The sequence below is a fragment of the Hippocampus zosterae genome, chromosome 2 (assembly GCF_025434085.1).
Source record: "Hippocampus zosterae strain Florida chromosome 2, ASM2543408v3, whole genome shotgun sequence".
NCBI lineage: Eukaryota > Metazoa > Chordata > Actinopteri > Syngnathiformes > Syngnathidae > Hippocampus > Hippocampus zosterae.
The window spans coordinates 23,839,654-23,862,926 of NC_067452.1; the positions used below are offsets into that span (position 1 = coordinate 23,839,654).

General features: G+C 42.8%; 1 protein-coding gene across 2 annotated transcripts in view; it reads left to right on the forward strand.

The window, feature by feature from the left end:
* The first annotated feature begins 510 nt into the window (after nt 1–510).
* Nucleotides 511–23,273, forward strand: part of LOC127595612 (protein kinase C and casein kinase substrate in neurons protein 1-like) — a 29,030-nt gene continuing 6,267 nt past the window's right edge. Inside the window, exons 1-7 of one of the 2 annotated variants that reach the window (XM_052057247.1) lie at nt 511–539; nt 658–845; nt 13,606–13,741; nt 18,048–18,204; nt 18,282–18,517; nt 21,035–21,190; nt 21,828–22,003. In XM_052057247.1, the coding sequence (XP_051913207.1) occupies nt 13,676–13,741; nt 18,048–18,204; nt 18,282–18,517; nt 21,035–21,190; nt 21,828–22,003 (791 nt within the window). In that variant the 5' untranslated portion in view covers nt 511–539; nt 658–845; nt 13,606–13,675. Of the gene's footprint in view, nt 540–657; nt 846–10,730; nt 10,901–13,605; nt 13,742–18,047; nt 18,205–18,281; nt 18,518–21,034; nt 21,191–21,827; nt 22,004–23,273 lie in introns of those variants that run through there. The other variant, XM_052057248.1, reaches the window with a different exon arrangement.

A 23,273-nucleotide genomic window follows, 5' to 3' on the forward strand; every position in this document is an offset into this window, starting at 1 on the left:
AGAGTACAAAATATCACAAGTGCTTCATGAAGCGCCATTTCCCGATCACTACTGTGTGCCCTGTGATTGGCTGGCAACTAATTCGGGGTGTCCCCTGCCTAGTGCCCGAAGACAGCTAGGATAGGCTCCAGCACCCCCCGCGACCCTAGTGAGGATAAAGCGGTTCGGAAGATGAATGAATGAATGAATAATACTGCATCGCAAAACAATTGGTTAATGCGCATGACTGTTTGAAACCATAATCATGAAAGTATATAATCTCTCCCATTATGAGAGGTAGGAGTCTTTAACATTTACAGAGCAAAGACACTAAACAAATCCTTTCATTGGAAAGTGTGCAGCGTTTGCACACCATAGATGCTTTCACAAAGAGGGCTCTTCAAATAAATCTATACATCTCACACCCACACCCTCCCACGGCCCACTCCATCAGCATGTATTGTATTGTATTGTATGTGTCAAGTGGACTTGATTGACAAGAACAGAAGTGACGATTTAATGAATCGGTCCCACTAAGAAGATTCTCTGTTAAAACAAAGGTTGGAATTGAATGTATTCAAATCTAATAAATAATCATAGTAATCGTTATAATAATACTAATCATAATGTGTTGTGTCAGCCACGTCTTGCAATCAGTTTTGTGTGATCCTTTGAAAGGACACCGCGGGGCATCCTCCCACGTCGCGCCTGTGCGGTGCTGTTGTGCTCCCTCTTGCTGCGTGCATCGTGATCAGGCTGCAGAGTCTTGCGGAGGTCACCTTCTGTTACCGCAAGGGGAAATACTGAATCATTTGCAGTCAAGGCTAGGCTGGACTCGGTGCAGCTCGGCAAGCACTGTGTATCTGGTAAGCGAGTGCGCCACGTTTTGCGCTTTTTAGATGCGCAGCTACTTGCATCCTTCCATAATTGTTTAGCTCGGGTACAGGAATCTCATCGCGTCATTTGCCAGCACGATCCGTTCACGATCGTTGGCACTTGTGTAGCAGCTAAATTATGCACGCGTTATTGTATGTGCTGTTGTTTTCAAATGAAACATCTTGCGTCATGGCGTGTTTCTGTTGCTCGGCACGGAATTTAATTGTTTTATCGGGCAGACCATTTATGTATGAAATAAATACAATCTGTTTTGTTTAGTTTAGTTTAATGACGCATTTTTGTCTCGGATAAGCTGCAATAGCGATTTGGTGTGCCCCCCCCCCCCCCTGCATGTAGGGTAAATGGGAACAGTGGCGCCCTCAAAGGTTGTTGCCATGTTATTGTAGTAGGTGGAGATGGTGGCCATGTCTGGAAAAGACTTATACACTGATACAATTTCTCCCCTTTCCATGCACCATATGGAAAAACAAGAACACTCGAACGAAAAGCACACAAATGTTGTTAATTAGAAATAACTGCCTGTTATATCTCTGAGATGGATTTTTTGTGGAGAGGACAGGAATCTCAATGCGAGCGCCCCTCTGTGCCGTTATGTAATTGGTTGTCACAGCTCAGCGAGGAGTCATCTCTCTTGTCATTGTTTTTCTTTTTTGACAACGAGCAGCAGCAGCAGAGAGGTCGAACCACATTTGGTTTTGGTGCATGTGGTATTTAAAATGATATAAAATGCATACATGTTTACAATTGATGGAAGCATCACGCTGCAGCCGCACTTGTTATCTGAGGCGGTATGTGTGTTTGTGTAGACGCTCTGCATTTTAGGGGCGAGTTAACATTTTGTCCACAAGAAATGGTGCAGCTCACAAATGACACAGCAGCCATCAAGGCGTTTCGCCTGAATTGCTTTCAATCGAAATCATTCGTTTTTTCAAAGAGTGAGTGACATAGAAGCTGACGGACAGGCTGCTTAGTGCGGAACTGTCCAAGGTTCTGATTGCTCACGTTGCCCGAGTGGGTGTCTACCAAGGGCCAAGGTGCCCCTAAGAAAGAGAAGATAATGATCATACCATCAGGGAGGGTGATTCCATGTTATTTATCTAACCATGTATCTATCTATCCGTTAACCATCCATCCATCCATCATCTCGACATACGATGCCTGGAGTTTGTTTACATGTTTGACTTTTTTTTAAACCAAGGCAATTACCTGTCAGTGTAATCACTGAATGAATCATTACCACCTCAGATTTGAGTTTTGCATTCATCTCTTACCATTCACTTGTTTATTGCCCCCACCGCATTTCGCTGAAGCACATATATAATAATAATAATAATAATACATTTTATTTATAAGCGCCTTTCAAGACACCCAAGGACACTTTACAATAACAAAAAACACAAAAGGACTGTGATTAGCCGAGTTGCCAGCCTATATAAATACACTTCCAGAATATTTTGTCTGAATTTCCATATTTTCTACATTTCGTCAAGACATTTACCAGCGGACAGTGATTGCAGTATATTGTGCAATAAGATAAAATAAAATAATGCATATGGTTCAGTTGCACAACATAATCATTACGGTACTGTATAACCATCATCATTGCTAAATGATGGCTCCAATGTTTATGGTAATGTATTTATTGCATCAAGCTTTAAATGGTGGATGCAGTTGCAGCCTGACTGAACATGTATGAGCGTTCCAACACTCCATGGTCAGAAATATCTGTGTTTATTTGCCTTTATCAATTCTGTTCACAACCACAGTAAAGAAAGCAAGTTTATTACATTAATAAGATCTCATAAGTCAAATTTGAAATTCTGCACTCTTTATTTTTTTTGCAAACAAAAAAAATAACATCGCTGATAGATTGGATGAGATAGTTTAGGCACCAACGATAGCTTATGTTTCTATTTTGTACATTATGTTTGTACAAATGGTTTCACCCCTTCATGCCATTTTTGTATTTTCTGTATCTGCTATTGCAGTTGATATTATGCAAATTGTTTCCATTGTGGGACTGTTAAAGGCTATCTTGTAATATAAATACCTATCATATTAATATACGTTTACCCCTATAGGCCCCTCCTCTCGGCTGACATGTGCTGGGAGGTCCTATTTCATTTCCTGTGTGTGTTTCACATACCTTTGTAAGAGTCTCCAGACACTCCAGACAGTTCTTCTCAGTTGCTTTGGTGCACTTCTCAGATCAGAATTGGAATTTACCAAACAATAAGTACATTTCTTCAAACAATTTGTACGAATTGCAAAACATCATGGTTTGTCTCCAAAAGCCATTTTTTTTTCTTGAAGGTCCTTAGTACAACTCTCAAAAGTAAATGTTTGTCTCACTAAATGCGTCATTGGCAGCAGAACATGTCTTTGTGGCATTGTGTATGTATAAGACAGTCAAATTGCTTAGTTATGTTGTCACAAAAATGGTGTAATTTGGAGGGATGTTCAGATGTATACTGCAGCTTAAGTTTTGATGACCATTCTTCTAACCTGTAAATAGAACCTTAGTGTAGAGGGAAGACTGATTGATAGAGACCGGCAAAGATTCATTTAATTTTTAATGTCCGCAATGTAATTTGTTGACAAACCATCTCATGTTGATACAGAAATGAAAAGACAACACTGCATAGCACAAAGAAAAAAAGCTAAAAAAAGAAAAAAGTTGAAATGGACATGGCACAACCTCCTGAGGGAAAATAGTACATGCAACGCTGAAGCAATTCCAGTGCTGTCGTTCTACTTCCAGTGTGCCACAAATTCCCATCCAGATTAGAATTTTTCTGAAATTGGTTGATCATTGGTTGAGCTACTTCTTCAGTCACCTGGGAAATAAAGTCGCATAGAAACATTTTGGTTGACATATTACGATAAGTTGTTCAACCATTTTGCATGTTAACACTTGTATGATGAAATAATGGAAAAATGTTGAGGGGTGTGAAACAATTGAACAGAGACCCATTGTCATACATTTTAATTAAGATGACTAAAACCATTGATAATCTCGGAAACAGCAGAGAATTATATAACAAAAGTGTTGTGAAAATTGGACAAGTTTCAAGAAATCCAATTCTGTTCTGAGAAATGTTCCAATACAGCTGAGAAAAACGTAAATAAACTGTCTTCTAATTTGATGTTCAAAGTTGGCTGCAGCCAGTCATATGTGACAAGTGTCCTGCATCACCCAATCCCTTATTTCAGTGTCCCGCAACATGCAGCGATAGCTTAGCAATTAGCATGAGTTCTCCATCTTTCTCTTGTTAATTACGCCTTGTTTACCATACTTGTCAGAAGTGTAGTTTATCCGCTGCCGTGGAGGCGATGATGAGCAACTTGTGCTGTGTTGACAGCGGACGTGAAGGCGAACCTGCGGCTCTGCATCGTATTTCTTAATCGCTACGTGGGCTGGATATCTTTTTTCATCTGGTTACTGGTGCACCAAGTTGGCGTTCAGTGCTTTCCATAACAAAATATGGATGATTTATAACATTTGGCAGCGGTGCATCAGAGTTCTTGCTCGTTTGTTTCATTTACCATATTTATTTATTTGTTTCTTTAATTTTTATTCCCCAGGCCCCCCTTCTCGGTTTTCAAACTGACCATAATAAATGTTGGAGTAACAGGAGCGACTGAAGATACTCGTTTTTTTAGCTGTTATTTTGATCTTGAGAGAGATCTCGAAACCTGCATTGATGTTGTCACATAGAGCAACGTGGCTCTTCATTGTGAGCTTAATATTGTTCATACATCAGGAGTGTGGGCCACAGAGGACGATGTGGAGAAAAAAAAGGGTTGTTTGTTTTACCTGACACCCCCAAATACCCTGCAATAGAAAGAGTTGGTAAGGGCATTTCAACTATGAGAGGTGGATACAGCAGTGTGTGACAGGGTGTGAAAAAAGGCGGTGACCTTACGAATGGAGTGCACGCATGGGAGGAGACTCTGTCCTTGGTGGAAACAGCAGAGAGGATTACACTGAGTATACTTTGCATCAGATCTGCTTTTATGCTAAAAGCTTGTGTGATTAACACACGTGTTGATTTGCATATCATGCCTGTTTGTTGTATTGAGCATCCACTCATCCATCCATCCATTTTCTGATCCGTTTATCCTCACTAGAGTTGCAGGGGGTGCTAGAGCCTATCCCAGCCATCTTCGGGCAGTAGGCGGGGGACACCCTGAACCGGTTGCCAGCCAATCGCAGGGCACACAGAGACGAACAACCATCCGCGCTCACACTCACACCGAGGGACAGTTTAGAGTGTTCAATCAGTCTGCCATGAGTGTTTTTGGAATGTGGGAGGAAACCGGAGGACCCGGAGAAAACCCACACAGGCACAGGGAGAACATGCAAACTCTACACATAAAGGCCCGAGCCAGAATCAAACACTGCACCTCTGCACTGTGAGGCCGACGTGCGAACCAGTCGACCAGCGGGTCGCCTGTATTAAGCATGTTTGCTTTATTTCTTACTGTCCAACGAGAGCAACCTTTTTATGCAACAATTTTGTGTGTTTGGATATTTGAGGCGCAGTTTCTTGTTCATCAATATCACTGCCCTACGGAAATAGCAAGATCCTTCTATGATTAATACCCCCAGAATGAAATGACTTGGCATTTGAACATGCTTTGTGCCAAAATCAATGAAATGTAGCTCACATTTGTTGATCATACCTCAGCCATCATTAACTGTCCATGATCTTCGGCATATCGCGTCTGTCATCAGCCCACGTAGACGTCCTTGTTATTCACATTGTATTGCAGCAAATAGAATGACACAAGCCACTGAACTCATTGAAGCATTTTCATCCTTACTAGGGGTGGGCAAATGAAAACGTTTTCAGCAAATTTAATGTCAAACAAGTGGATTCTGTTGTGATTTTGGCTAATTAAGACAAAATGAATAAATTCTTTGGTTTTCAGATGCATCTGATTTTGGTTCAAAACGATTGTTCCAAATGGCCTACTTCTTTTTGAATTGCAAGAGGGCCTGTGTGATTAAGCAATGACTATCCAGAATAAATCTTAAATAACTGTCATCCAGAGTATAATAATAAAAAGAACGTGGAGAAACAATTTAAACACTGATCAGTTGTGGTGATTGAATCGTTTTGCAGGCCAATCTGTACAATTACATAGTTACAGATAGTTGTAGAAATAGTACAAATACGTAACCTAAGCTAGATATAATATATACTACATGGTACACATTTGCCTACAAATGATACAAATCATTATTGTCCCAAGAGTTACAGTACCCCGAATAAGGTGTACAAAAAGTGAACTCTTGAGGGTATTGCTCCAGTAACAAGCCGTTGGACTATCAAATGTGCACATTTTAAAAATTTTTAGAGAGCATGAGAGGAGTGGGACAAATGTGCATGTTGAGAAGAGCCTTATTGTAATTTATTCTAATTTTTACCCATTCTTTTAATATATTTTCTCCATTTGGTGCACATTTGATCGTTTTTTGTTTTTAACCAATTTATATATGTCAATGTTCTGATATCAGTTTCGTATAATAAAGATTCCCCCACCCCGGCCGGTGACTAACAGCACCCACCAACAGCGGCTGTGAAATGACTCAAACCGTGCAATATGAGGTTTCCCCTTTACGGGGTACTGGATTTACTACAGCCTCAGGAACACGCAAGAGTAAAGGCTTGGGGAGAATACGGCCCAGGCGAGTTATAAATAGGGAACACGCTCATTTCAAAGTCACTTCACCCAGAGTGCATCCATTCCGTGAAGACATAAGTCAGCCAAAAAGGTGTACATTGGCGTGTCTTTTCTGATTTAGGCACATGGGAGAATATGCCCTAATGTGTGCTGCAATCTCAAGCTACTTCATGTGCGTCAACATCAATGTAGTGAGTGTGCTGTCTCACAAAAGCTCATTTCACAGAGCCTGTTGCCCCTTCATTCTGCTCTTCTGTCCATCCCTATTTGCCCAACACACGCGCACACGCACACACACACACACACACACACACACACACACACGCACACACACACACACACACACACACACACGTCTGCGCCACCGCCTCTCTCCTCCTCCATGCTGTCACTGGGAGGCTGGTGGCAAAAGCCTTGCACGTTACGTAACACTGCAGCATCATTCATGCAGGACGTTGGGTGCAATCATCACTCGATGCAAATGTGCGTGGAAAGCTGAGTAGTCACCTATAGAATGTGTGAGCCAAAGGTGGGTTAGGAAGGTGCTGGGTACTCATGTTCAATTATGATTATATCTTTGTATTTATATACAGTATGTTTCTCTACAAGTGTGTATATGGATGTCTTGTCCACATGGACGGCTTGAGGCGAACATGATTCTGAAACTAACATCACTTGACTAACATGTTCCTTTTCATTGCTTTCACTTGATTTTCGAGCATCCGTGCAATAACCAGAGACAGATTGTGTGGAGCTAACTATTGATGAAGCTCGCCTTGAAGCAGCTGATGAAAAATAGAGTGCACCGCTCGGCAGCAGCCAAATGAAGACGCAACTACTTTACGGTGAATGATGTGCACCACGTCAGGTATAGGAAGCTGAACTCGACATCAATGCTAACTAGAGCAGCATTAAAGTGCGAGGAATCTGAAGTATAGCCGCACCTCTCTTATCCCCCTTGCGTCTCACAAAAGCCGCGCCACCCACTCGCGTGAATGAATGCGATTAATAAACTTGGCCTTTCTTAATAGCAAACAATTACGAAAGTGCAAAGAGCCAAGGAGAACACTGTCCAACTTCAACTCAATAGCAGCGCTAACAATACTAAATTAGTACCAACACTGTAAACACCCATTCTTAGCTAGTCACAGCTGATTGCATCAACAAAATAGATATCTTTGCCCCGACTACTTGTTCTTGAAGCTGGGGCAGAGACCACAACATCTCAGATGTTAGAATGAGCAAAGACGCTCTCGATCTGGCTCGATGTCTGTGACTTGTCGTCAAGCACAGCCTCACACCTTTCTGTGGAGCAGTTTAAGATCAATCATTTTTTAGATCTGATAACCATTGATTATACTTTGGGTCCTTTTTATTCAAGTGAATACATGAAAATTGATATATTCCTCGTTGTAGTTGATTCAGAAAAAAATATACTCTCTATTTACAAGAACAATACATGAGGAAAATCCCTCACAAGGCCGAAAGAATGCAGAACCTTGACTGGTGTAGCATTGCTGGAGGCGTTCATGAAAAGGTAGCTGACTCATCCCTTTACTATATATTTTTCTAGTTTTCTGCCATGATCCACAGCACAAGCCTGCATACAATTCGTTCTGAAGGAAAAGCTTATGAAAGCAATGTCATCAGCTGTTTTGCAAATTTACTGGATGAAAAAAGTGATGGCGACATGTGGTGTGATGAAAAACACAGCCCCAGCAGTCTAATTGATTATTATGCTAACGACCTTAACACACTATCTTTTTTAGCTTGCGAGCCCGAGCAAAACATTGCTTTTGAAGCCAGAGACACAAATTAGCGCGGGGCTTGCTCAGGGGTTCTCTTCACGTTGGATAGGCTAGCGGTTTCCCAATGAGGAGTGACAGAGGAGCGGCTCCAGCTCTAATTCTGAAACGTCAGTCTACATTTGGATTTTGCATCCAGCAGACATACACTCGTAAAGTTAGCTCACCCTCCACAAAGTCTGTCAACATCACTCTCTTATTGGGTTACCGCGGAGTCTATCTTTTATTTACTTCATGATATTTCTCAACTGCTGTGTCGTGTTGCAAAAGTGGGTTGTGGACCCATTTTTGGTGAATCACGCTAGTTAAAAAAAAAGTATTTGGATTCTGAGCTTTTTTTCAGAACAGTATTGAGCAGTACCAAGTTCCCAGTCTTGGATAAGTGTCAGGGAATGTTACTCACTCGCTACATATTTAGTGTAGCTCAGTCTTAGCTATAGCAATATGCTTTTGGCATTATTCATTCATTCATTCATTTTCCGAACCGCTTGATCCTCACTAGGGTTGCGGGGGGGGGGGGGGTGCTGGAGCCTATCCCAGCTGTCTTCGGGCAGTAGGCGGGGAGCACCCTGAATCGGTTGCCAGCCAGTCACAGGACACACAGAGACGAACATCCATCCATGCTCAGATTCACACCTAGTGACAGTTTAGTGTGATCAATCAACCTGCCATGCATGTTTTTGGAATGTGGGAAGAAACCGGAGTACCCGGAGAAAACCCACGCAGGCCCGGGGAGATCATGCAAACTCCAGACAGGGAGGCTGGAATTAAACCCTGTACCTCTGCACTGTGAAGTCGATGAGCTAACCACTGGACTAGCGGGCCGCCAGCTTTTGGCATTATGTCAAACATATTTGAAGTTGTGTTTAAAAATCTAACACACGGATTCAAATTTGCTGTTGACCAGTGGAACCTAACATGCAAACTGAGTGTGCATCCTGCTGTTTTGGTTGATTAGCAGCTACATCGTTGCCATCCCCTCACTTCCCAACAATACTAACGTCCTCAGTTCAAAAAAATGGAGCAGCGCTCTCTGCATTTTTTCTTTCCATGATTGAACTGTGGTTCTGCGCATGTTAATGTTAATGTTTGTTGGGAAAAAGGTTGTCATACATCATGTGCGTTGTCACTTGGACAGTTATCTCCATGACAGTGAAATCTGCACCAGGCGGCACTGTTTCCTGGCAACCACCGAGAGACGAATGGCCGTTCTCCGTCCGCCCTGCTCCCCGGGATCGCTGCACCTTCCCTCCAGCTGCCGTCCCATCGCTCGTGCCTTGCCTCCCTTCATGTCACATCCCTCCCTGCCTCTGTGTCTATCTCCATCGCTTGTCACCACCCAGACGCTGCTGTCTCACTCTGTTTGTGTCTGTCAGCCCAGTGTCACTCTGCCGAAGCCCATGTCTCAATGAAAGACCTCCCTCTGTCTAGCTTGAGCCTATGGTGTCCTGTTTTAGCCCTGGGGGAGGGGGCGGAGGTGGGTGGGGGTAACACAGTTTGTTCGGGCCTTTCAAACCTCCCCCTTCCGTAAAAACTAAGAGCTTGTCGCCTGGGCAAATTTTTGTCACAACATAAGAAGCGAACATTATTATTTTACAGACCGTCCGATATTAAGTCTGAACCATTGTTGTCTAAGCAGTCAGAAGCGCTAATGTACAGCAGGGTAAAGTTAGTTCAGCTTTTTGAAATCTTCTTACTGTAACAAGCTTTCATGTTGTGGTTCCCCATGCTGTAAGTGGCTCATTGTGGACACAGTGTCAAGAACCTGCGCAAGACTTCCTTTTAGTTCTGGATTTACTCCGCATTTTCTCTCTGTGCTTGCAGTCTAAACCATGTACTAAAGTATACGTTTGGTTCATTGAAGACGACATAAAAGCTTTAAAAAAAACCATTGTTGTTTTTGTTTTTGCTTTGTTTTTAAATTTTCATCCCTCAATTAAAAAACAAGTTTGTAAATGCCTTTTACAATTAATCATTTATCAAAACGGATTTAGATTAATTTGATAATCGATCCGTTGTCGAGTAATTGGTGCACCTCTAATTTAATGTGTTAAACATGCCAATGTTGAGAAAGCTCTACCCTGTGAATTGTAATTCGTGTAATTCATACAATTAAATGGACAGGAACCCAACCCAAAAGGCACGAGCTCAACAAACAACTTTGCATCGCCACTTCGATTTATGAATGAAGTGGCCACGGCCACAGTGATGTGCTGCCAGAGTTGAATTTGCATGTCAACTTTGCGTTTGTGTCCGATCCACCTCTTTGCGCATCTTCTCGCCGGGCTCCCTCCCCCTCCAAAGCCATTCAAGTGGAACAGCGCAGGATTATCTCTCAGCCTCTGAGACACGTTTGTTTGGTGGCACTCGTCGTCTCTGGGTTCACATTGGCTACAGAGGTCAATATCAACATTTGGTTTATCTTTGAGATCACCTATTTATAGGGATATTTTTGGACGACCCCATCTTCAAACCTTCAAGTGTGTTTTGCTGTTTTGTTTTGTTTTTTTCAAATGAAGGCAATAATGGTAAGTGAATACTCAGGACAATGTACATACAAAGTGTACATCAAAAGGGTACTTTGAATATGACATTATTGCGATGAATAGGGAACAGTATTAGTAACAGTAACTGTGGTCGTTATAGCAACCTCCTCAGCCAAGGGTGTTGAAATTTCTTATTTCATGACACTTGCAGTGCCACCTCCCACTATTGTATTCTTTTCTCTGTCTTTCGGGACGCCTGGCACGACCAGAACTGTAGGATGTCTTGTTTTTGCGGTTTGCAACATTGTGACTCATCAGTCTTGTGCAAATTGTGCATTGTGACTGACTCTTCAGTTCCGTCTAATTGTCTATCCACCTATAGAAGCATGCAAATGTGCAAAAATGTACAGGGCACAGGATTGTTTTTCCAGAGTTAAGTTTTGCAAGTTTGTTTGGCTTGTTAGGGGATTGTTGCATCAGGCTGGATCTTAACTGGCTTCCACGTCACCTGGTGCCATCGTCACAAATGCAGAAGGTAATTGGACAACTCAGTTGAGGGACAGGCTGCTTGACCAGCACCGTGTGATGGTTGCTGAGATTATGACTGCTTAACTGTGAGGCTGCTTTAGGCATTCTTGTCATCACAGGAGAAGATAATGTTCATAATTTCTTCGGGCTTGCAGTTGATCTTTTTTTTTTCCCTGAAACTTTCTGATAGTTTTTTTTTTGCTTTTATCAGGCCACTTGAAATATTTTTCTCCACCAACCTTCCACGGCAATGAAATAAGTCGATATGAACTCAATAGAGGGCTTTCGACTCAAAGTCTACATTCATATCTCGTTGGAAGGGGAACTGTCCCCACCAGGTTGGGAGCAAGGAATCTATTCGTATGCTGAAAGCTTCAGCATGTTCGGCATACCAAGAGATGTTTGTACAATTCCATGCTGGGAGATGGATGATGACGATGGAGTTACGAAGCAAGACAGCTTAGTAGCAATCTGAGCCGAGGCCTCAGGTGCCTCGACAGCAGCATGCTAGAACAAGCAAAAGGATGCACAACCCTGTTGCTGTCGCTGCCTAAACTCTTGTTTGCCATGTTTTTAATTTACTCAATGCCTGCCATGTTTTTATGATATTTTTATGATAGGGCTGCAACTAATGATTATTTGAATCATCTTTCAAACAATTAATCAATTAATCAATGCATCTGATAAAAACAGTATTTTAATTTCCACCCTTTCACCAAAAAACAGGACATTCTGTTTTTGTTTTTGTTCCAGCTTGTTCCTTGTTCCCGATCAAAGCTTTGCCCGGTATTTAAGGACTGCTAAATTGCCTGCTCTGTGTCACGTTATTGTCCTTGCTTGGTGTTTATGCTCAAGTGTTCTCTCTTGCTCATAGTCGTATTGCTCTCTTTATTCTTTGTTTTATAAATATTGGTAAGACTAAATGTTTTTGATCTTGTATTGGTGGAAATTGGACTCATCATTTCGTGTGTATTCCCTGTGTCACTTTGCCTTTTGCAAACGCTTTTTGCTGATGCTTTTTTTCCCCCTGGCTCCTTGTTATCAGCCATTTCTGTTTGTACTTTGTGGGTCAGTTTTTCTGTAAAAATAATATTTTTATCGCAGCTTGTCTGAGCCTGCATTTCTGGGATCCTTAAACATTATTCGGTTCGGTTTCAAACCTGCCATTTTCCCAAGGAGTAGCTGAAATGATGAGGATTTGATTGTTTACTTAAAAAAACATCTAAACAATTAATTGATTATTAAAAAACAATTGTTAATTTGATTAGTTGTTGATTCATTATTGCACTGACATATATTTTTGTGACTCCTCTGTGTCTGCGTGTGTGTGTGTGTGTGTGTGTGTGTGTGTGTGTGTGTGTGTGTGTGTGTGTGTGTGTGTGTGCGTGTGGCTGTCTAACTCTCTAAATGGGGGAGTACGCCCAGTTGTATGTCACAGCTCACTGCCCATCTACTTGGCACCTTTATTTTCAAACTCAAAATTGCACCACTTATGAGTGGACTGACACTAACTTGAAAATACAACAGTCAGTTCACTTCTGACTTGAGATGGGAAAAGTACTCACATTCTATACTATAGAAAAACGTAATTGGTAAAAGTAATCATTCAAATAATTACTCAAGTAGAAGTGAAATAGTACAGGCTCTGAAGTTGAAATGAAGAGTCAGAGTGTTTTGTTTTTTTAACCAGAAGTTTCATCCTCACATATAATTTGAAGGCTGTTCAAGTTGAAAGATCACCACAAAACATCCCAAACAATCATGCAAATAGACGCAACTCGATGTACTTTTTGGTAACATACCAAATAAGCACATGAAGCACGTGTCAGAGATTCGCCTGGAATGAAACCAGCGGCTGCTACTCTGTTGCAGGAAATATATGAATACTGAAGTGTGGGATTTGTATGTAAGTGTCCACGTAATGGGTCAGGGCTTGGACAGTGGATGGATCCAAAATCACGCATGTGGGATGACAGTCAGATTTTTTCTAGGACACGCCAGTATGAGACGTGCATTCTTGTTCCTTGGGGCAGGGAAACTAGATGTGTGGCTGAGTAAGCTATTTTTATCCCACCATTATGAACATCTCGCTGAAACTGTTCCGTTCAGTAATTGCCACGTTATACCGCAAGGCCTGCTTAGTTATTTTTGTGAGTTAATATTCAACCAGGAGCTTCATGTATGTTGTATAAGCATTTCTTTTCTTTCTTTTCTTTCAGTGTACAGGAAGCCGAGTGCCGCTGCAGAGCATAGGTTTGGTTGAGAAAGACCATTGCATCATCCACAGAAATGTCTGGCTCCTACGATGAAACTGCAACTGCAGGTGCTGACGACACCATGGACAGCTTCTGGGAGGTACGAAAACACAAGATGGCACCTATAAGTATGACTCTGTCCCTCACATAATATTATGTCAACAAATTTGTGAGTTCTCTGTTCATAAGAAAAATAAAACTACAACAAACATATTTTGGCCGAGTGGTTAGGTGAGGTCAGGCTTTGGCTCAGGCCTTCCAGCATGGATTTTGCATGTTCCCCTTGTACTTGAGTGGGTTTTTGCCTACTACCCGGGCTTTTACCCATGTTCAAAAAATGATAAAATGGATGTTATGTTAATTGTAGATGTGAATTGGTGTGAAAGTGAGTGTCAACTATAAACCCGATGATTGGTTGTCCAAGGTGTACCCCGATAAGATCCAGCTCACCTGCAACCCAAACAAATCTTTTATGTCAGTGTGGAAAACTGTTATGCCTCCATGGTTGTCAAAATGGACCAATTCAGTCATCGTGGACCGTAAGACACAATGTCTGGTTTGACTGAGCATATTTTGTCTGATTTTGTTACAATATCTTTGTTCTCTTACACAAAATAATCATTCCCATTTTCTGAAAGTTAAAAGAAAAATATCCCCCTCTTGCATGCATTTTCTATGTAGATCGTCCTCATTAGGATACCCTATCCCAGATTACTTTGGATGCGATTGCTTAGTTTGTTCGCCAGCCAATTGCAGGGACGAATTTTAATTCGATTCATACTTAGCCTTAGATGAAGTAAATTCATTCATTCATTCATTCATTCATTCATTCATCTTCCGAACCGCTTCATCCTCACGAGGATCGCGGGGGTGCTGGAGCCTATCCCAGCTGTCTTCGGGCAGTAGGCGGGGGACACCCCAAATTGGTAGCCAGCCAATCGCAGGGCACACAGAGAGGAACAACCACACACACCCTCACTCACACCTAGGGACAATTTAGAGTGATGAATCAGCCTTCCATGCATGTTTTTGGAATGTGGGAGGAAACCGGAGTACCCGGAGAAAACCCACGCAAGCCCGGGGAGAACATGCAAACTCCACACAGGGAGGACGGAGCTGGAATTGAACCCGGGGTAGTTCTTTCTGCTCCAGATCCCAGAAATAGCAACAGATCACATAGCATGAGAGAACGCTCAACATTCCTTGGCCAGTTTACCCACAGTTCCTTCCAAGACACGGGTCGCTCCTGTGCTTCGTTGGACTTCATCCTCTGGCCCGTTGCATTCATCTGGCGCTCCTCCTCGGCTTACCCACACACTCTTTGTACTAGATGACGAATTCTGCTTTGGCTCTTCTCCACCGCTTCTTACTGTAGTGTCCAAGGCTCAGTTGTCCCTGGAACACCATGCAAATGATCTGGGTGTTTCCAATGGGGATCTACTTCTATACAATACAATACAATACAATACATGCTGATTTATATAGCGCTTTCACAACAGCGGCAGCTGTAACAAAGCGCTTTACAAAACAGTTAACATAAAGTAAAATAATAAACACAACACATAACATAAAACACGGACAGTCGTGCAGTCCTAACCACTTTTCCGTCACACGCTTTGTTGTTTGAAGCGGTTTGAGATGAAAGAGGAGAGAATCAAAGTGTCCTTTAACCAGTGGATCAGAGACGTCATGCTCAAAATGTGCACACGTTGGCTACAAGCTAAGTTCAAAGTCAACAAGAAGCTGTAGCATCCATTGACGAAAAAAGAGATTGGTTCACTTCTCCTGTCCCATGGAAATCCATTTCAATTCCAAGCGGCAACTCACGGTTCCAAATATGCATCGGCGTTCATCGCCAACGCTCCTCTCCTCATCCTCAACTTCAGCGGCCATCCATCCAGCCGCACCAACGCCGACTGTCCAACAGCGCCGACATAGCCACTGAACAAATCGGGGTTGTGAAAAATGCTGCCCATTACTGGCGCAAAAAAACACAAGCGCCCCAGCTCTGTCCAGCACCGACAGTCAATGGCGCCGACATTCCTCCCAATCAAAATCTGTGCTGGTACAGGCGTGCGGCCGAGACGGCGCAACCACCAAGCACAGATACTGCTCCTTTGACGAATGTCGTGGCCAAAAAGCGCTGAAAACAGTCCATATCAGGTCCACACAATGAAACAACAAACAACATGTGACAAAACAAAAGACAAAAACAGCAAAAAAGAACAAAAATGCAAGGCTCTTGAAGAGCACTTGCCGAAGGCTGCCTACTCTGGCGCCATCTTGGAAAGAATAAGTATACTTCTGTCACAACTTGCTGGGCCTTCCACTTTCTACAGCACTTTGTAGTTTTACCTGTGTTTTCTGAGGCATTGAGGCCCTTCAGATTAGCTCGTGTGGGAGAAAAAAGAATATTTACTCACTGTTGTGAAAGCGCTATATAAATCAGCATGTATTGTATTCTATTGTATTGTATTGGAATAAATCCAGATGTGTCTCCGTGTGCCTTTCTTTGCACATGTCCTTGGGCTTTCTTCAAAAGTATGCTGCGGGTTATTGAAAAAAATGTTTCCTTCTTCCTCTCTCTCTGTCTCTCTCTCTATCTCTCTCTCTCTCTCTTCAAAACTAGCTTAGCTTTGAGCTCACCTCTGAGTTTATCTCACTATTCACTGACTACTCTTCACTTGCTTTCTTCCACCTTTCCTTGAGTGTCTCTAACTATCCTCACAAGTTTTTGATCTGCTGCTGTCGCCAGCTAATGGCTTTATGGTCTTTCTTTTTTCATACCAACGGTTTGGTGTCACATCCAGTCCATCATCTTCAATCACTGTCATGATCTTCTTAGTGTCATCTCTTTTCAGAGTTTTGTCCAGGATGGTATTTCTATCCTCATCCAGTGTGGCCCATGGTGCTGGTGGTAAATTCAGATATGGTTTGCTCTCCAAGTCTTTTGGACTTTCAGGTTCACACAGTCATCCTGTGCTCTGAGTAGGTAGATAAAGGAGGTCCGCAGCATTGTGGTTTACCACCTGGCCCTGGTCCTCTACCAAATGACAAATAACTTCAAATGCAGTGAGATCATTCTGTGTAAGCTCAGTTGCCCTATGTTGCTAAAACGGCTCTTTGCACGAAAACGACCTACAAATACCATTTAGAGTCTTCAATTGACCGAACACACTTATGTTTTTAAACTGTGGTAGTAGGCTGAAAACCCACACAAACACAGGGAAAGGGTGCAAACACCACATAGGAAGGCTAGAGCCAAGATGGAAAAAAAAATTAGAACTGCGACACAGACATGCCAACCACTTGCCCAACATGCTGCCAAAAAAAATAAATCAAAAATGAATACAAAATTCATTCAACTTAATTGTAATGTGTAAAAGGAAAAAAAACAGTTATAAGAAATAACTCATTGATGTTGTCGTAGAGCCAAGTTCAAGAATATCACAAGCTGTTTAGACACAATGCAAATTCCAGAAAGGTCAATGTGTATGAAAATGCATCAATTGTGTAAGAGAGCAAGGCCATTTTAAAACCTAATTAGTCTTAATGAATTCCCTCTGTACAGAGGCTTCTTTGTGTCATGCCACTCAGCTACAAGGGTACAAAAAGCCTCAGTCATCATGATTCTGAAGAGGACTTTCTCGCTGTGCACCACGTGTTACATCTGCAGACAAATAACGCACCCTAGATCATGTTGTGCGAAAAGATGTTATTCATAAGTAGAAATCACCTGTGTTGGTGTTTTTGTTGTTCTGTTTGTGATAGTCCATGCATACAGAGACACGTCATCGTCTGCACCAGCCACACATTACACTGCCTCTTCGTGAGGGTTAGCATTAGCACAGTCTGCACCCTCTATTCATTACCGTCTCTTTTTATGTCGTCCATCCCTTCGTCTGCCTGCTCTACACACTACTTTGGGGATTAGTGCGTGCACTCTCACGCTCATGTACACACACTAACACAAGCCACAGCCATTGCATAACTACACATGCAAGGGCACGAGCCCCTCACTCCTCCCATCCTCTCCATCATGCTACATGAGCTCACCTCCCCCCAACCCCCTGCAGGCACTGATGACGCGGAGCCACGCTGCCTGGCCCTGTATTATTATTATTATTTTTTTAAGGAAATCCTTCTCAAGGTACCATATCTGAATAGAAATGGACGCCGTACTATTATACAACGGTACGATCAGTGGTATCAGTTGGCCTAGTTGACTAGACAGGCCAGGTCTACTGATGTGCAATATGGGGAGGGTATTCCATTGCAGATGAGCTGTAGGGCATCTTTGGATATATTTTTGATAAATCGCAACACTTAATAATGAGTCTTAATGCATCTTACAAGTCCAGTATGGTCCATACAACATGTAATCAATGTTGGTCATTTGTTCCCAGGTGGGGAACTACAAACGTGCTGTCAAGAGATTTGACGATGGCCATCGACTGTGCAATGATCTCATGGGCTGCCTGCAGGAACGGGCCAAGATAGAAAAAGCTTACGGGGATCAGCTGACCGCCTGGTCCAAGAGATGGAGACAGCTCATAGAGAAAGGTTGAATGCTTCAAAACAATAAGTTGACGTCAATTGACACATCTAATCTAAATCAGTATTGATTGGACTTTTCTCAGGGCCTCAGTACGGCTCTGTGGAGAGGGCCTGGTTGGCTGTAATGACCGAGGCAGAGAAGGTAAGCGAGCTGCACCAAGACGTCAAGAACAACCTGGTGAACGAGGATGTGGAGAAAGTCAAGAACTGGCAGAAGGAGGCCTATCACAAGCAAATGATTGGAGGCTTCAAAGAGGCAAAGGAGGCAGATGAAGGGTTTAAGAAGGCTCAGAAACCCTGGGCAAAAAAACTCAAGGAGGTCAGAGAATGTTTTATTCCAGTAGAATGTGCATCTTTACCTTACAAACAAGATGGTCTGCGTCACATGGGTTCATCAATCTCTCTAGAAAAGAAAGGGATGAAAGTCTTTTTATCACATGAATCACATCCATCCAGAGCCACTAAGATCAGAGGTATACTGTCGGTACACAGAATCACTCAACCTCCTGACTCCCTACCACCTCACTTTTACTCTCGTGACACCTGCAATGCACTTCTCCTCTTTTTCAATGAAAAAATCAACAGAATCCACCAGCATCTGGGCTCCTCTGTACCTTTCCCCTCATCTGAACCTCTCACCCCTTGCAAACTGTTCTCTTCTTTTGAACTCCCCCATCTCTCATTAATTTCAGACCTCATCATTAAATCCAAGACTTCCTCCTGTCAGCTTGATCCCCTCCCCACAGTTCTGGTCAAATCCTGCCTACCCTCTCTGCTTCCCTTCATCTCAGCCATTATCCATTCCTCTCTGTCGACTGGAATTGTTCCTGTACTCTTCAAAACTGCAGCTGTCACACCAATCCTGAAAAAAACTGGTTCAGATCCCAATGACTTCAATAACCTACGCCCCATTTCCCATCTTCCCTTCATCTCGAAAATTCTGGAGAAAACTGTCGCCTCTCAGATCCACTCCCACCTCACCGACAATAGTCTTTATGAACAATTCCAGTCCGGCTTCCGTCCCCGTCACAGTACTGAAACAGCCCTCATAAAAATCACAAACGATCTTCTCATGGCAGCAGACTCTGGCCTTATCTCCATCCTCATCCTCCTTGACCTGAGTGCAGCCTTCGACACAATCTCTCACCCCATCCTCCTCAATCGACTCTCTACCATAGGCATCACCAACACCCCTCTACATTGGTTCCACTCATATCTCACTGGCCGCTCTCAGTTCATTCAAGTTGATTCTTTTACTTCACAATCCCTCCCCGTTTCTTCTGGTGTTCCCCAGGGTTCTGTCCTCGGTCCGCTCCTCTTCATTGTCTACCTCCTTCCACTCGGAAACATTTTCCGCAAATTTGGCTTACACTTTCACTGCTTTGCGGATGACACCCAGCTCTATCTCTCCAGCAAACCCGACGCTTCTCTCCCACCCTCGTCCCTCTCTCACTGTCTCTCAGAAATCAAATCTTGGTTCACCCACAATTTCCTTAAGCTAAACAGCAATAAAACTGAACTCCTACTCGTCGGTACCAAATCCACTCTAAACAAAGCCGACAGTTTCTCCCTCACAATTGATAATGCCACTATATCTCCTTCCCCCCAGGTGAAGAGTCTGGGTGTCATCCTTGACAGTTCACTATCCTTTCACTCCCACATCAATAACATTACCCGGTCCGCCCATTTCCACCTTCGCAATATAAACCGCCTCCGTCCCTCACTCACTCCGCACACCACCGCTATCCTTGTTCACAGTCTCGTCACTTCCCGTATTGACTACTGCAACTCACTCCTCTTCGGTGTCCATCAAAAATTCCTCCATAAACTTCAACTTGTTCAGAATTCAGCAGCCCGGATCATCACGAGAACCCCCTCCTTCCATCATATCACCCCCATCCTCCGACAGCTCCACTGGCTTCCTGTCAAACTTAGAATCAACTTCAAAATACTTCTCTATACATTCAAAGCCATCCATAACCTTGCGCCCCCCTATCTGTCAGATCTTCTTCAAATCTCCATTCCCTCTCGCTCACTCAGGTCCTCATCCTCCCTCCACCTTTTTCTACCCTCTGCCCGTCTCAGTACAATGGGGTGCAGAGCCTTCAGTCGCTCTGCCCCCAAACTCTGGAACTCACTTCCTCCCAACATTCGTAATATTGACTCTCTTTCCTTATTCAAAACCCAGCTCAAAACCCACCTATTCAGACTTGCCTACCCGCCTTAAATCTTTCTTTCTTTATTTATTATTTTATCTGTGTTTTATTATTGGTCTTGGCTGTACAGTGTCCTTGAGTGTTGTGAAAGGCGCTTACAAATGTGATGTATTATTATTATTATTATTATTACACTGCATAGCAGGCACACATCCTTTCCGCAACCAAAGTATTTAGTTATCCGCCGAGCTCAGACTCCAGGTGATAACTGGAGTCTGAGAATATCACAACTCTGGAGTCTGGGGCTAAAGCCAAGCTGTTTTTATTTTTTGGACCGGGATTTGAAACCTCTGGTTTTCTGCTTTGCTGTCCTAATGAGTTCTGATAAAACTCCTACTATGGCAATATCCACGCGACTCTTTTTGAGAAACTGCTAGATCAGCCACAACTTACTGTTTCTACATTGAATTCGACACACAAATTGACACATGTAGCAGTCAATAAAAGCGGTATGTGATTCCGAACTTGAATATGAGCTTACGATCATTGTAAAGCGTCTTTGTGTGTCTGGAAAAGCGCAATGTCAAATTCTGATGCATAAATTTTCTGCGGTTGTTGTACCCTGTCTTCGTATCAGATTGTGAGTGGGATCGTGACAAAATATATGTTTGGACATGCAGATGGAGACAGCGAAGAAAGCTTACCACATGGCATGTAAGGAGGAGAAGCTGGCCGCCGCTCGAGAGGCCAATGGCAAGACTGAGGCTTCTGTCACACCGGACCAGCAGAAGAAACTCCACGAGAAAGTGGACAAATGCAAACAGGATGTGCAGAAAGTAGGGAAAAGACAGGAAATGTTATACCTATATCGACCATCCCCTTTGGTTTTGTAGATCCAAAAAAGCATTCCTAGAGTTGCTGATATACGAACAATTTGAGGACATTTGTGTTTCAGTTTGAATATGTGCATACTGCGAGTACAATCTCTGTATGCAGTTGCTTCTCTATACATTCAAAGCCATCCATAACCTTGCACCCCCCTATCTGTCAGATCTTCTTCAAATCTCCATTCCCTCTCGCTCACTCAGGTCCTCATCCTCCCTCCACCTTTTTCTACCCTCTTCCCGTCTCAGTACAATGGGGTGCAGAGCCTTCAGTCGCTCTGCCCCCAAACTCTGGAACTCACTTCCTCCCAACATTCGTAATATTGACTCTCTTTCCTTATTCAAAACCCAGCTCAAAACCCACCTATTCAGACTTGCCTACCCGCCTTAAATCTTTCTTTCTTTATTTATTATTTTATCTGTGTTTTACTATTGGTCTTGGCTGTACAGTGTCCTTGAGTGTTGTGAAAGGCGCTTACAAATGTGATGTATTATTATTATTATTATAAAAAGCGGGACATCATCATGGGAGGCTTTGTGACTTGCCACAGATATTTGCATGTGAGTTTATCCTTTTAATTTCACCCAGGCTAAAGAAAAGTATGAAAAGTCTCTAGAGGAGCTCAACAAGTGTGCACCGCCCTACATGGAGAGCATGGAGCAGGTGTTTGACCAGTGCCAGCAGCATGAGGTGAAGAGGCTGACTTTCCTGAAGGAGGCCTTGCTGGACATCAAACGCCACCTCAACCTCACAGAGAACCAAAGGTCAGCCACACTTAAACAATGAAAACACCAAACACACAACTCTTTGCCCTGTAGGAGGCTGAAACAAGTCCCACTTTCTTCACACGTGAAATAAGTAGGTCGTTCGTAACAACGGTATGCAGGGAGAGAAATTAGGACCCACTTTTCCTCATTTCATTCATGTCAGTCAGGATATAATGATTGATCTGACCAAATAAGGGTTTATTTTTAACATGTCACGCTCACTTATGAATTGATAAATTGAATGCGTGTCATGCACATGAAGCAAAACTGAGCCTTGAGCTTTTGGGAAGTGACGCTCATCCTGGTATAATTGCTGTTCATTAATTATTCAATCCCATTAAAAAATATTATGGTAGTCTAATGATTTTCGTACTTCGTATTCATTATAATTAATTTTCAAGAAGAGGGGAGTTTGTACAAGAGTGCATTTGGTTTGCATTGTACAGTGCAATTAAGTTAAACAAATGCTTGTCATGTTTGGTGCGAAGCAAGCAAAGCAGCATATGCACTATTGCCTATGACCGCTATACAGGTATACTGTAGTTCTCTCAGCACAGGCTCAGTTCACTCAGTAGCCACTGAAAGTCAACTGACTAATAAAAGTGGTTGAAGCAACTTGTCATTGCATACAATAAATACTTTGGGCGACTGGTTCGCATTTCTGCCTCACAGTGCAGCGATCGAGAGTTCGAATCTGGGCTCTGGCCTTCCTGTGTTTGATTTGTATGTTTTCCACGTGCCTGCGTGGGTTTTCTCCGGGTACTCCAGTCTCCTCCAATATTCCCAAAATATGCATGGCAGGTTATTAGAACACTCTAAATTGTCCCGACCTGTGATTGTGAGCATGAATGGTTGTTCGTCTGTGTGTGCCCTGTGAGGGGCTTGCAACCAGTTCTGGGTATACCCCACCTACACCCCGGAGACAGCTGGGACTGGCTTCCAGCATGCCCTCAACCCTCATGAGGCTAAAGTAGCTAGGATAATTATTTAGTTTAATTAGTTTGGATTTTTTTAGTCACTGTTCAATCAGAAGATGGACCAATCTATTTAGCAACTTGTTTATTTCACACACAGGCTCACTTAAATTTTACCAATGTTGGATTTTTACAAAAATCCGACTGTACAGTATTTGCTGTGAAACCCTGCATTATTTCCAATGGTAGCACAGAACGACCCTGCCATAAAATGCAAAATATCTGCCGATCAGATCCGTGCAAAGTCTAATAAATACATTGAATTCATGAAAATTCATTTTCCCATCACTACA